Source organism: Mauremys reevesii, linkage group 1, assembly GCF_016161935.1.
Source record: "Mauremys reevesii isolate NIE-2019 linkage group 1, ASM1616193v1, whole genome shotgun sequence".
Lineage (NCBI taxonomy): Eukaryota > Metazoa > Chordata > Testudines > Geoemydidae > Mauremys > Mauremys reevesii.
In genome coordinates this window covers 296,162,009-296,176,827 of record NC_052623.1, presented here as the reverse complement: position 1 = coordinate 296,176,827, position 14,819 = coordinate 296,162,009, and the positions used below count along the sequence as shown (strand labels likewise).

The following is a 14,819-nucleotide window of genomic DNA, read 5'->3' as shown; positions in this document are numbered from 1 at the left end:
AGCAATACCAGTATAATAATACTTATAAATTATTCCCTCGTGGGAATGGGTATAACTGTGTCCGCAGTTGGGGCTGTACTGCTAAAAGATCACATCCGTAACAGTAATAATTATACTGGTATGTGTAGACCAGGCCTGAGAGACACTAAAGACAGGGATATAGAAAAGCATATTACAGAGCAACTAACAAAGCCAGAAATGATACAGTCAAATCTTAATAAACCACACAATGATTTGTGTGCGGTTTGCACACTAAGTATTTTTCTAGCCTCATTTCTGAAAAAAAGATTGAATTGCCAAGGACTGCAGTGAGGTTTCATTTTACTAAGACTTACTTATTTTTACATTTTTCTAGTACTTTTTGAATTATGGACATAAATAATTCATATTGTACTATAGTTGGCAAATAAGCGAACAAAACCATTTTGTGGTGTTTTCCTTTTTAAATTTTGATCACTTAAATTCTTAAATTTCAGCAGTTTGCTAGCTGGAAGGATAAAGCTAGTCTCTTACAAAACTGTGGACATATAGTCCCTTCAGTTTTGTCCCTTCTCTTACTCACTTGAGGAACAACACCATGAATGTTCTTACAAGAGAGCAGCCTGGTTGCCTCTCTCTCATGTACAGCCTTTTCTAATCAATGCATATTGGAAAGAAGGACCCAGGCATTTAAATAGGGATGGAGTAACCTATAAAATTTTGGAATAGGCTATAGCAATGGTTGTAGGATTTCTGTGGTGCTGGTTTTGTCACAATAGAGAAACACCTTTACATCTTTAGGCAGATGCTGCTTTGTAGTTGAGGGTTACTTTTAAACCCACAACTTTTTTTTATGAAGAACTCCTTGCACAGCTTCTGCTTATTATGGTGTGTTACTTCATAAATATAACTATGCTAAAACTTGCAGACAACTCCTGTGTTGGATGCAGAAGATCAGAACCAAACAGCAAAGTGATCTGGGGCTATTAAGAGTAGTGGGGGCTATTGAGAAGAAGGAAACATCAATGTAAAGTCATGATCAGAAAGAGGCAGTAAATACTGTTGCTACTAAGGGTTTTAACTCTCCTCTTCTACTCTCTCATACAATTTTCATCATAACAAAATATTGCTGCCTCTTGCTAAAGAATTGCACCTCTAGCTAGCACAGTGGGTACGTATTTTTCATCATTCCCTGCTTTGGAGAATGTCAGTTATGTAATTTCCTTTTATAAAGAATATAAAATTTTATAAAGAATATTTTCCTCCCCTGAGAGTAGGGTAAAGTTGTCAACTTTAGCAAAGGAATAAAACAAATAAGCAGTCCACAAAATTGGATTCCTGGTATAGGCTATTCTGTGTAACCCTTGAAATGCTATGAACCTGCCCGTAGCCAAATTGATTTTGTAATAGTATGACTAGGAAATCTTCTGACAGTTAAAAGAGAAATTTTTTGTGCAAATTGTGAAAATGGGCCAGTAAAATCATTTCCCCTCCTCACAGCACTGTGGAGCTGGATATTTCAGAGCTTCCATGTCCTTCTGTGTCATGGAAAATTGATATATTTGTCTGAATTAAGTCTTTCGGGAGTACTGTGTGCATTCTTGAGTGCTGCATATGAAGTAGTCTTTATCACCAAAAAAATTATAAACTTTCCTCATAAGGTAAAAATCCAAGATTTGCCCTGGAATGTATGCTATTTACATAAAAGCACAGACGCTCCTAAGACATGGCAGCTGTCCCAAGTTATCAGGGTTTGCTGTCGTATCCTCTCAACATTTTAGTCTTGTGAGGCTTTCTTTCAAGGTTCGGAGTTTAAAAGGAAATAGAGAAGATACCATGTACCCAAATTAAAATTTCCAGTACTTTGCTAATAAGCCTCAGACTCTCATTCATAAACATGGCATTCATAAACATGTCTTAAAAATAAATTGGAGCACCTCAGTAATCCTATCAAATGCCAATTTTTCTATATTGAAGTCCCAGGTTGAAATCTACACCAGACTCAGTTTTTTACAAGTATCTGACCCATATGTTGAGGACCTAGAGTTCATGAATTATACTCCAGTTTTTCTAAAACTAGGCAAATTAAACCCGAAGCCGGGTTAATGGTGACCAACCTTCAGTACATCTCTCTGTCTTATTTATAATACACATAAATTGCTGGCAAATGCACCTTTATTACTTTAGTTTGTTCAGTAATCAATGCAAAACAAAGTTCACAGCCATATTACTTGTATGGTGAGCTCTCTGAAATTACTTATTTAATGTCAGGTTAGTTTTAACTCTTAATTTATTATCACTTGTAAATATTCTTGTATTTTTGGAAACTTAGCAATGTTTGTCAGTTTTAATTTATTGAGTGGGAGGGGGTGGGGGTGGGGGGTGGATTCCTGGAGAGACAAGGTGTGTGAAGTAATATCTTTTATTGGACCAACTTCTGTTGGGGCGAGAGACAAGCTTTCGAGCCACACAGTTTTTCTTCAGGTCTGAGACAGGTACTCCTAGTGTCACAGCTAAATGCAAGGTGGAACAGATTGTTTAGTACATTGAGTAGTTAGTACATATTCTAATCTAAGGGACCATTCAAGGTAGAGTGGCCTGTTAACACCTCTGCAGTCATAAGACAAAAAGAGGAGGTTAGTGGATTGCAGATTGTTGTAATGAACCATAAATCCAGTGTCTGTTCAGGCCATGAATTTTGGTGTTTACCAGAGTTATGAATTTAAGCTCCCAGGCTCATTTTTTGAAAATTGTTCAGGTTTCCTTTGCGGATGAGGACTGATAACATCAGATATAACATGATCACTTTGTTTTGTTTTTTAATTCATTTTTATGTGTAAAAGCCAGAGCTGGCATTAGAGGGTAGCAAGCAGTGGGAACAGTTTTTAAACAAAAACCCTTGCATTGTTTTCAACTGCTATATACCAGCATAGTATGATTGTATCAGAACCGGAAAGTAAAATGATTAGAAGCAAAAGTGACTTGTCCAAGATGAGAGAGGAACAAATGAAAGCTACAAAAATAATGAAATCTGTTTCCATTTTAGTAATCTAAGAGGCTGTTGGGTAAGGTTACTTATGGACAGTGGGTATAATAGCCAAGGGATGCTAAGTTTCTCCAAACAGGCTGCCCCACTGCTGAAAGGATGCTTGGGCCATGGCCTGGCCCACACTTCACCCAGAGGCCCTGCTCCTGTGTTTCACTCTTACCCTGTGGCCCTCAGCCTCTCATGCCTCAACCTCCTCCCCTGCGGTCCCTCCCACTCCCATCTCTTTGCCTCCTGAGGTACAAGTGGCACAGGAAGAGGAGCCCTCAAGGGAGGGGGCAGAGAAGCACAGTCAGTGGGTGGGGGCAGGAGGCTGAATTTGGCACTGGTGCCCCTCCCACCCTTCTAGGGAGCTTTCAGCACTGGGACTCAGCCTCAAATGCAAGAGTCATGTCGCCCATGAGGTTACTTTAGAGTAATTTTTTTTAGGTGACAATGGCTCTTAAACCAGTTTAAAAAACTTTAACTAATTAGCTTGAACCATGTGTGGATGGCTGAACAGCTGTGTCCCCTCAATTCCCCAATCTGGGGTGCCTTTTACACTGCTTTGCTGTGAGAACAACCACTCCTGGCCAGTTCATTCACAGCCTCTAGCATGCAAAACCCTGTTATCTCAAGTGGAGGTTCTCAAACACTTGATCCAAACACACACTGGTTTAGATAAAGTTTATTAATTACAGAAAGATAGATTTAATGTGATTGCACGTAATGAGGCATAAAAATCAGACTTAGGTATTAGTTTGCCTTTTATTTTCTTTGTACCCAACTTAACAAGCTAAGTGTACTTAAAAGCAGAATAGTCTCAGCATAAGTTTACAGCAGTCTGGCTGGATTGCTTCAGCCAGAATCTCTCCTCCAGTTCAATGATGTTTCCTTCGTCTTTCAAATGTTCTTGATGTTGTGAGTAGAGATGAATGGAGAGAGGTGGTTTAGCAGCCCCTGTTTCTCATTCTTATACCCTTCTTCCCTCTTTGAGGATTACCTTCAGCTGAGGTTCAGGCAACAGTCAGTCTGTTTACATAGAAGACCCCCAGCTGTTCCATTACCAATATGTAAAGTTCTCATCCTCACCCTTTTCCTTGCCAAATAATGGCTGCTTAACCAGATTATAGTCCTTCCCCGCCCCTCCCCCTAGAATATCAGGGTTGGAAGGGACCTCAGGAGGTCATCTAGTCCAACTCCCTCCTCAAAGCAGGACCAATCCCCAGACAGATTTTTACCCCAGTTCCCTAAATGGCCCCCTCAAGGATTGCATTTACAACCCTGGGTTTAGCAGGCCAATGCTCAAACATTTGATTATGCTGATAACTGCCTGGGGTGTCAATGTGTTTTTTGTCTCTGGAAAAACCGGTTAGGGCCTGCTTTTTTTAACTTTGGAGCATGTCACAGCAATGTTATACAGTGTAGAATCTTACAACTTTACATACAATGTTACCACACACATTTTACCAGGACAATAATGTTCAGCAGATTGAGTGTCCAAATAATACCTCACTTTTTTTACAAAATGTATCATAGTCTTTTAAAAAGGATGAACATGGGGGTAGAGTCTGTCACACTGCTATACTGCTTTCACAACCATGTAGCCACACTCAAACTATCCCACCAGGCCAAATGTTTTAATACATAGACTCATGAGACAAGGTGAGGGGTATTCTTGCTACTACTTACACCAATCTGCATGTTATCAAAAGGGTCTTTAAAAAAAATATATGTATGTTTGAATAAATGACTGTACTCATGACAGTAAAGGTTTATAACTGCATGTGTGATATTTAGTACACTTTTTTGTGATCCTTCACCTCATCTGGTGCAGAATGATACAAGGTGTGGATATTTGGATGATCACATGGTGAATTTATAGCAGCTGCAGGGATATTTGTGTATTTATGTAAACAAAATACTGCATGTCTTTATGCAATGATTCCAAACCTTGTTCACTCCCTGGTTTGGAGAGAGAGAGACACTTTCCTCACTGGCAGTTGTCTATTTGTGCTTAGAAGGATTGAGTTAACACAGCTCACCAGAAATAAAGCCCCCAGTCCACACCACCCCTGAAGCTAAACTCTTGGATGTTAAGAGTTCTGACAGTTTAAAAATTGTGGCGAAGAAAGGATATAATTTTTTAAAATGAAAATCCCAGCGATTTTGCTGATCTCTTCACAACTGAGTAACAAATATATAGTTATATAGAAAAATTAGGGGGGGGGGCAACCTGTCTACTTAGTTACTACTTCTAAGTGACCTATACTGTTTTAATAGCACTGACACTATAAAAATTCCAAGTGATTGAATCTTTGTAGTATATTGTAAATGTTAATATTCATTAGCAATACTTTAGAAATCTGATATATTTCCCCTTGGTCTTTGTAAATATTGCCCTTACCTTAAAAAGTGGTTTTGTTTTGTTTTTTTTGGACAAACTTTATTTGCAAACTAAATTATATCTGGTGGATTAAATAAATCGTGAAAATATTTGCTCAATCCTGCAGTTTTTCTGCATGCAGAATTCCTTTGGTCTTTGAGACTGTATATGGATTATAGGATTGGTCCCTTGCTCATTCAAAATAAGACCACACTGCGTTGTTGTGATTTTAAACAGCTGTGCAATATTGACACCACTCATAGGTTCATCAATATTTTAATGGCTCAAAATATTAATCAAAATATTTTGAGAGGATTTGTAATAGCAAATATCAATACTATCTGTCAGTGGCCATTAAAATTAAATAGCATTAAAAAAAGTACGTACTTTTAAATGATGTAAAAATATGTAGGATATATTTGAATTATTTTAGTGTCCTTTGTATGAAATCACAACTCTCAAGGAACTTAAGGTTTTATTTTCTGTTTATTACATGTGCTCTATTTTATAAAGAATCGTTTGAAATCCCTCCTGACATTTGTTGTCTCTTAATTTTTTTCTTCTTGAATGTATTATATAATAATCAAAATGATCTGAAAGATTCAAGGTCAGTATTTTCTTTGTTAGAGAATGAGATCTGTTTTTCCTCATTGCCAGCATGTATTTTCTTTTTTTTAAATTTAACTTTTTGTAAATCCATGTATATGCAGCCTTGATCCAAAGTCATTTGAAGTCAGTGGGAAGCTCTTAAGGCTTCTCATTGACTTCAGTGGGCTTGGGACATGTACTACTTATGCCAACTAAAGTGAAAACAATCAGAACTTAATGTCTATGAATACTGCTGACTAAAAGGTTCTGAGCTCCTGCTGCATTACAGGTTTGTGGATTCATAGTCAATGATCTTGCTCTGTGTTTACTGGTATGTAACTCATCTTTGTGTTCTTACACTACCTCAGTCCCTACTGTAACAGAAAAAAATTAATAAATACCTCCTACAGAGAAGCTAACAAATATAGGAAAATTCTTATGGTTAACTTACAAAGAAGCAAAACTTGGTGAATTGTAATTTGCATGTGCAGAGATATTGTTGTGAGTCTACTCACCCCTGTTAAGGAAGCCACAGTGCTAGGAGGCAAGAAGACTCCTGAACACAGGGAAAGCGCACTCTAAAATCTAGAGAGGTCTAGTGGTGCCAAGTTTCAGGCATGGAAGGCTAAGATTATTTTGGTTCCAGGACCAGCTTCTACTGCTTCACCATCGGTACAGAGCAAGGAGAAACACTGTGACTTCCACTACCCTCCATACCAAAGAAGACGACATTACAAAGAGCCATATGCACCGGTGGTACTGACATGCTCACATATATAAGCTATGACTTCCAAGACACTTCTTATGCCAGCTCCATCAGTACAGGAGACAATCTTCATCCCCTGTGCAGGGAGAGGTATACTACCTGTGAGGATATCATTCTCCCTGATCCATGCACTTCTCATTCTTTTGGAACCTGTTCTCTGTTGGGAGATTTTGATACCATTTGGTACAGGAATACTACTAAGATTGTTCTCTACTGCCATCCAGCACTAGGGGTGCTATGACATTGATGGCACTGAGGGTGTTGCCATTAGAACTGGACTCTGTTTTCATCTGAAGCATCTGACATTGAGGAAGGACTATCATTGGTCCCCACCAAGGGAAGTTAGCCTGGCTGCAGGATCCAGAAACTCCTGGCCCCTCCCTAACCCTATAGGGTGGCATACCATTGGTACCCTATGCTCTGGGGACCCCCTCAAACCACAATGGTGTTAAACCCCCAGTAGCTTGGAAGAGAAGCCAGGAAGTAATTTCCCCTCCCTCCTTTCTATCGGTACCCTTGATCTGTATCTGATCACTGGTAGCAATCCCCTTCCCTCACCCCTTCAGACCTTCTCCCTGCCTCCCCCCCCCTCCCCCCCCCCAAGGAAGGAAAAAGCACCAGGCAAGTAATGGGTACTAACAATACAATTTATTAAAATAACTCAATAGTTAATACACAAATTGGCATAAAGCCAGGACCTCAAAACTATAAGTGGGTCAACAAGATAAACAGGTAAAACTGTACATCACCATTTCCCAGGGATACCAGGAGGGGAACAGGGATGTCACAACAGGATTGGGACCATGTCTGGTAGAAGAACAGACAAGGACAGAAACCAGGAACACCGTGGACTGGACAAAGATCAGGAGCACTCTTGGGAACAGGTGAGTTGATCTTCTTCCTTGATGTTATTCTGCAGACATTGGGCTGCCTGTGGGACAGACAGCATGCTTCACAGGTTGTGCCAGGCTTTTGTGCTCTCCTGTTACTAGGCAGGCTATTCCCAAGTCACATGACACAATTTTCCCGCTCTTACTGAAAAAGGGCAGCAACTGATGAACAAGAAGGGGATCAAACATGGAAGCAAACAACCACTTAAACAAAATGGAAAACCCCCAAAACAAACCTTACAATGGACCCTTCTCACTGGCCATATTGAGGACCATGGGATCTTTATACACATTAGCCAGAATTGGTACAGTCCTGTATAGAATTACACAATATCCCTCTTCTTCAAGAGAGCAAGCTCTCCCAGAGCCCAAGGAAGAGGAGGAATGAGGATTGGATCTATCCTCATCATCTCCTGAGAAGGCAGTTGCCCCAGCATTACTATGTTGTGCCTAATAATCACAAACCATTCCAGCAGCTATTAAGGAGCATTGATAAGGTGCTTCAGATCCCTGTGGACAAGGTCCAGGAATCACCACACAACTCCTGGACAGTCTACAGAATGCAGGGCTAGTAGGGTAGTGCTCCTAGTGTAGTGAATGAGGTTCTCCTGCATCCGAAGAAGTGGGTATTCACCCACGAAAGCTCATGCTGCAAAACGTCTGTTAGTCTATAAGGTGCCACAGGATTCTTTGTTGCTTTTAGAGGTTCTCCTAGTACTGGCTAAGATGGTGTGGCACACTCCAGCACCATGTGCACCTACTTCTAAAAGCAAAGAAAGATATATATTTTCTTAGCTAAGGGAGCAGAGTTTTCTGTTCACTCATCCTGTCCCAAACTCCGTGGTGCAAACTGATGGTGAAAAGTGGAGACAACTACACAGCTGATTTACCCCTTTGGATAAAGAAGCTAACCACCTGGATCTTCTGGGAAGAAAGGTATTCACAATCAACCAGCTTGCAATTCCAAATAGTCAATTATCAAGCATTACTGGCAAAGTAGAATTTTGTCAACTATTCCAAGTTTTCAGATTTTTGAGAGACGCTTCCACGGGAAGACACACTTCCAGGCCCTTACGGAAAAAGGTAGGCCGGTGGCCAGATAATCTCCAGGCTGCAGTAGACATGGCCAATGCAGCCTCTAGATTGATGGCAACAGGAATCCTGGCTTCACTTTTCAGGGTTCCCCGTGGAGGAACAGGTCACTGTTGAAGATTTACCCTTTGAAGGGGCAACTTGTTCAGCCAAAAGACCGAATTATTGCATATGTTAAGACTCAAGGTCAACCTTCTGCGCTCAGGGAATATCCCTGAAGTGTTGCTGACCTCTTCACAATTGACTAACAGATATATTTATAAGAAGAAGAAAATAAAGCTGGCAGGCTCCCTACCCGGCTCCGCATGGCTTCCCAAAGCAGCTGGCCTGTCCCTGCGGCCCCTAGGTGGGTGCATTTGGGATTGCCACCATTGTAGATCTAGATGTTTGGCTGTGATCAAGTTCTACCCAACCATACTCTTTCAAAGGCCTTCAGTTTCCAAGATGGATTGGTTAGGATGGTGTGGCCAGCCTGCAGTTCCACATTGGTGGACAGAAAGAAATTGGTCCATATATTTACCTCTATCCAGAAAAGACAGCTCGCAGGACAATCCCAAAGCATATGGTGTAAGTTGAGTACCTGCTGCATTGCAGCACCAGCATTTGTCAAACCTGGGTACTCTGGACTTGAAAAGTCTATATGGAATCTATTGCATTCTCCAAAGAACTTTCTACTGGAGCTATCTTAACACTGCTTGCTAGATTTGGGGTTGTATAGTGGAAGAAATCTGATTCCACTCAATGTTGGTAAGGGAAACTAATCACTCATCTTCCCATTTCTTTCTAACATTGTCCGTGCTGATTGCCAATTTGCCTGATAGTTTGGAATACAGACTAGACAATGACTTAAGTAGACAGTAACTTTTTCAGGAAGCTCCAAAGTTAAGGATTCTGGGGCTGCAAAGGTATCTAAACCAAACTGGTGTTGCAGAGCATGAAATTATTGCCATTCCTTCTTTGGGTCCAGTTGGAATTTCTTCCTAAGACGAGGAAGGAGCATGAAGGAATCATTTTCAATTATGTGATTAATGCTCAAAATGTCGTCTTCTTTAAATTCAGTCAGGCCATAGAGTGCGTCTATATGCAATTAAAATTTTTGAATGACTCCAAATTGAAGTCTCTGAATGTAATAAGAGATGATATTTAAACTGAGACGCAACCAGATACCAAGCTTTCCAAGATGTCAGAATTGTGTCCGATTTCTTCTACCATTTTCTGAAGAAGTCTGATTTTAGAATTGATTCTAGTGGTGGTGGGGCTACAGTTCCTTCCTCCATGTACAGCCAGGCTGGAGAGCCTGAGCATTGAAGGGCCAATCATTATGCCATTTGTCTCAAGATTAAAGCTAATATAGTAAAGCCTAAAGTTGGGTAGACTCAAAGCCTCCTGATTTGATAGGCAGTTGCGGTTTTTCTCAAAAGATATTCTGGGCTTGTTGCCCACACCCCACAAGAAGATCTTACAAATGTTAATTCTGAAAAAAAAAATACCTGAAGGGTAATTATAAACTGACAAGGAGCTAAGCATAAATAGAACCATTAGAAGGACATTCATCTTTAATATATTAAACTCTACCCCAAAGGGATAGAGGGAGGGCCTGCCATCTATGTACATCCAAAGCTACTGGTGTGGTAAGAAGATTAAAATTAATTTTGACTCTTTTATATTACTAGAAAAGCAGACTCCCAAGCCACTGGCTGATTTCCTCCTGTTGCCAGCGAAAAGTTTTGTCTAAGAGGGTGACATTATGCCCTTTCTGAGAGATACTGACAGTCTCCAACTTGTGCCAATTAATTTTGTGCCCTGGGACTTTCCCAAACAATTCAATGGTTTTGTAATATATTGGAGGTGGTCTGAGGGGGGGTTGGTGATGAATAAAAGTATATTAGCATATTTTTGTCTGTTAAGACCCTATGTGTAATACCTTGGATCCCCTAGCGTGCTCTGATTTGTATTGCATGCAGCTCCAAGGAGAGGAGGTGGGGACAACCCTGTCTATTACTGTGGGACTAGAGACTGAAAAGAGGGGAAATGTAGTTATTGGTTGCAACCTGGGATTGGAGCATGGAAGTCTAACCTAGGAAATGAAAGAGACAGGAAGTCCATATTTTTATAGGATGAGGAAAAAATACCTCCAATTTGCTCTATTGAAGGCTTTTTCCACATCCACCAACAGAACAGCCGTCAGTTTTAAGGAGTTTTGATAGTAGGACAGCACATTAAGTTGAGTGTTTTCTGACCCTTGTCTCTCTTGTATAAAACCCACCTGGTCCAGGTGTATTATGCGCATTACTTTTTCTAATCATCCAACTAGGATTCTAGACAATATTTTAATATCAGTTGATTATGGATATTAGTAAATAGTTAGCATGTTCATAGGCATCTTTGTCAGGCTTAAAACTGACAGAGATTAGGGCTTCATTCACTGAAGAGGGCAGAGTACCTCTACCAAAAAGCCTCAGTGTATACTTTGGCCAGTCTGGGAGCCAGAGTGTCTTTGAGTTGGGCATAAAATTCACCAGGAAAGCCTTCGAGGCTGGGGCCTTACCCAATTTCTTGTTGCATAGGATAGCTATGCTCTCAGAAGTTTGTAAAGGGGAATCAAGCAAAATTTTTTGTTCTTCTGTTAGCTGGGGGAGTCGCAGGTTGTTTTTTTTGGGGGGGGGTTGGTGTATTCGTCAAGTAATTAATCAGGAATTTTCATTTAAATATGAGCATTGGTAGAATTTAGAGAATTGTTCATTAATACTTTTTTGATTGGTGAGTATCTGCCTCTGACAAGTGAATTGAGGGGATGTTAGCTTTCAGTGAATTAGTTTATCAGTTTTGTTGCTAAATTCCTAGTATGTCTCTTTTACTCTAAACAAAGCAAATTCAGCCTGAGTCAAGGTTAATGTATTAATTTCATATCTGAGATGGGTCATCTTGGAGTTTATCAGAAGAGGGAGAATCAGCATAGCTAAGATCTGCCTGCTTGAGCCTTTACATTAAATTCACCAGCTCACCCTGCTTAGCTCTCTTTTTATGAGAGAAGTAGGATATTATTCTTCCCCTTAAGTATGCCTTGAAAGCATCCAGTGAGATTGCTTAGATCAAATGGTTGTCATTGGTCTCAAAGAAAAATTGTGTTTCTTCCTCCACAAAGTTTTTTTTTTTTAAATTGTGTGTCTAGTAATAGAGGAGTTTAACCTCCATCTTCCAGTAGCCCCTATATTTCAGGAGATGAGTAGCAACACCACAGGTGCATGATCAAAGATCATAGTAGGTGTTGTTTCATTGTTAAAGAAATACAAAGCCACCTGATACCAAACAGAATTCACTCTGATTATAGAGAATGCAAGGGTGAGAAAAAGGTGTTGTTTCTACCTCTAGGGTTCTGCTGCCTCCACATGTCCTTTAAGCCCTGTCTGGGCAATAATGGTCTGCCTCACGGAGGATTAGGAATGGTGGAGTCTGCTCGATCTGTCCAAAAGCAGGTCTAACATTTTGCTGAAGTCCCTTGATATAATCAGATTTACTAGGGAGGAGTCAATCTCAAAATAATTGATTGAAAAAGGAGGAATCATCTTTGTTGTAACAAAAGTTAACAAAAAAGTGTATGTAACATGGGAGATGCCAGCGTTGTTAATTAAGAGCCTTCCTTCCATGTCTTTATCGGTTGATAAGATTTATGGGTTCCGTTTTTTTATTGAACTGAATTAACACCTGCCTAGACTTGGCTGGGTAATTACTAAAAAAGCCTCAGGCTCAATGAGGTGGGGTTCCTGGAGGACTGTTAGATCAGCTTTCAACTTGAAGTGACACTTGTTTTGTTTTGTTTTATAGGGTTATAGTGACCCAAGGACAGAAAGGCACATATGGATTCAGGGATCCCCAGGGTTTACCAAAAAGGGATCATGAAAGGTCTTTACTGAAAGCCTGTTTCACACTGGTCATCGTGATTGTGAGATGTCTGTACAGAGAATATTTGAGGAGTTATGTATCCATGCTGAAAATTATTCTAACTAGGCCTTGTAGTCAAAGGCAGGTCACTCAAAGATAGTGTGCCTTGAGTCATACTTCTCCAGACAGGGAGGTGGGAGACACTTATATCCCTGGTGGACCATTGTGTATCTTACAACAGAAGTCTATAAGCATACTGAGTCAAGTGTTAATGAAGAGCTTACCTGGACTTCAGAAGGCAATTAATGGGAAGAGTTGCACAGTGTGGGGGATGACCCTGTTTTCAGGTGAAGATCAAAGGTCTTGGTCTGGTATATCTGGGGTGCAGACAGACACCTGAGCTACCTTCAACTTGTGAAGACAAACCTGCTGCAAGCTTGATCGTGTGAAAGGGGGATGGATTTCAGCATTATTCTGGTATATTTAAACAGTCAAAACATTTATTGATTGTCCAGCCAACATTTTAAAAATATAGTAAACTTGGTTAAAAAAAATCTTAGGTTTCAATTATACAATAATATACACTCTTTTGCAAATACAGCTTTTAGCTCTTAAAAAACACATTTGTGCACTGATGTGCTAGAGATAATGTCTTCAAGTCTCACCTAATTCATTCTTGGCTTTATTTGAAAACTGTATACAAAACAGTCATTAAAGCCAAGAAATGCAAAGTAGGTTTTATTGCTGCTGAAATGCTTTCAAAATCCTGATAAAGAGGTTTGGTAGGGCATGAAGCATCTCTTGCTAGGGTGGAGATCTCTGGGAAAACAAAGTCATATTTCAAAGCACTGAAGTTTTCAGGACCATTTGGTACTAGCAGTGTCTTTAGTATTGATCCAGATCCGGGTATTGTAGCCTAAAGACAAACAGGAAAATGTTCTTACTAGCTTGTTTAACATGCTAGCTCTAGTCATTTTAGTTCAAAATATGTGTAAAGTAAATTGTGAGTGCTTCTTTGCATCTAATGCAGAGATTGGATGTTGTGCTCCTCCTGTATAAATTAGTTAGGTAGATTGTGAAAGTAAAGATATAGAATGAACATTAAATGAGAAGGGTGAGAAATATTTTACAAGTTTAAGTCTATTTGCAATAACATTGCTGATAACAGAGGAGAAAACATACTAGGTATCTCTTGGCAATTTTTTCACAGAAAACAAAAGGGCTTTAGTTAATTTTGCTTTAGCTGGTTTATTGGCTAATGATGAATGAACAATTAACTATTGGATGACTCAAATTATCAAAGCAAAATAAATGAAGTCTGCATTGAGTGAGCCGAAGTAAGAATATATTGTTTGATTAAGATGCTAGGGACACGAATAAGTGCTGGGTAGAGCTTAGAATGTGTTTGTCCATATTGGATGGAAATATCCACAGGGAATAATAAATATTACCATGAACTCTGACATCAGTCAGGATTTCTCCTTGCTGCTTGTGGCATATATTAACAGTTAGATGGGAGTCTCTGCCTTGTATAGGCCAAACAACTAGAGTCAACAACTGTCATTCACTTTTCTGGCTGTAGGTTGGGAAGTGTATTTATTTCTTTTTTAAAATGAGATTCTATTCTGAAAAGTGACTGTATAAAAATGGCAGCTTCTTAGTCAGTCCCCTCACAAGGTGCAGAGTGGTATCTGTTAACTTAAGTGATATGTTTACTCTTGTAACTCTGCGGAGTCAACACAGCTAAGACTGAGTGAGCAGTGGATTTTATTCTATCTTGTAACTTAATACACATTTCTGTTAATTTACAATTAGTTAAATCTATGAAACTCTTTTGAAGAGCTGAATGATGCAGTCAAAGGCCTAAGTTGGCCTGTAAAACCTATCAGTTGTGGTGATGCATTAGAAGGAAAAACCCAGGTTCACTTTCAGATCCCCAATATAAGTTTACAGGGCTAGTTGGTAGAAAAAAAATCTCGTCACTTGTAAACAGACATCTGATGCGAAAATCCACTGAAGCAATAAGTAAGGCTACGATTTAGTCACGGATGTCATGGAATCCATGACTTCTAGCGACCTCCGTGACTTCAGCCTGCAGTGGTTGGGAGCTGCTGAAGGCCTGTCATGTTACCGCTTAGATATTAGGCTTTAGAAAATGCTGATAGTTTGTCCAACTTTGCACTCCTTTTAGAAAATAGGATTTTCTGTACT

General features: G+C 39.8%; 1 protein-coding gene across 4 annotated transcripts in view; it reads right to left on the bottom strand.

Annotated features, from left to right (window-relative positions):
- Positions 1-7,370: 7,370 nt before the first annotated feature.
- The window catches only part of CPM (carboxypeptidase M), a 70,634-nt gene continuing 63,185 nt past the window's right edge, over positions 7,371-14,819 (bottom strand). For 2 of the 4 annotated variants that reach the window (XM_039520025.1, XM_039520027.1), the window contains exon 9: positions 7,371-13,524. In XM_039520025.1, coding sequence (XP_039375959.1) covers positions 13,291-13,524 — 234 coding nt within the window. In that variant the 3' untranslated portion in view covers positions 7,371-13,290. The remainder of the gene's footprint in view (positions 13,525-14,819) is intronic. The other 2 variants (XR_005592687.1, XM_039520026.1) reach the window with 2 other exon arrangements.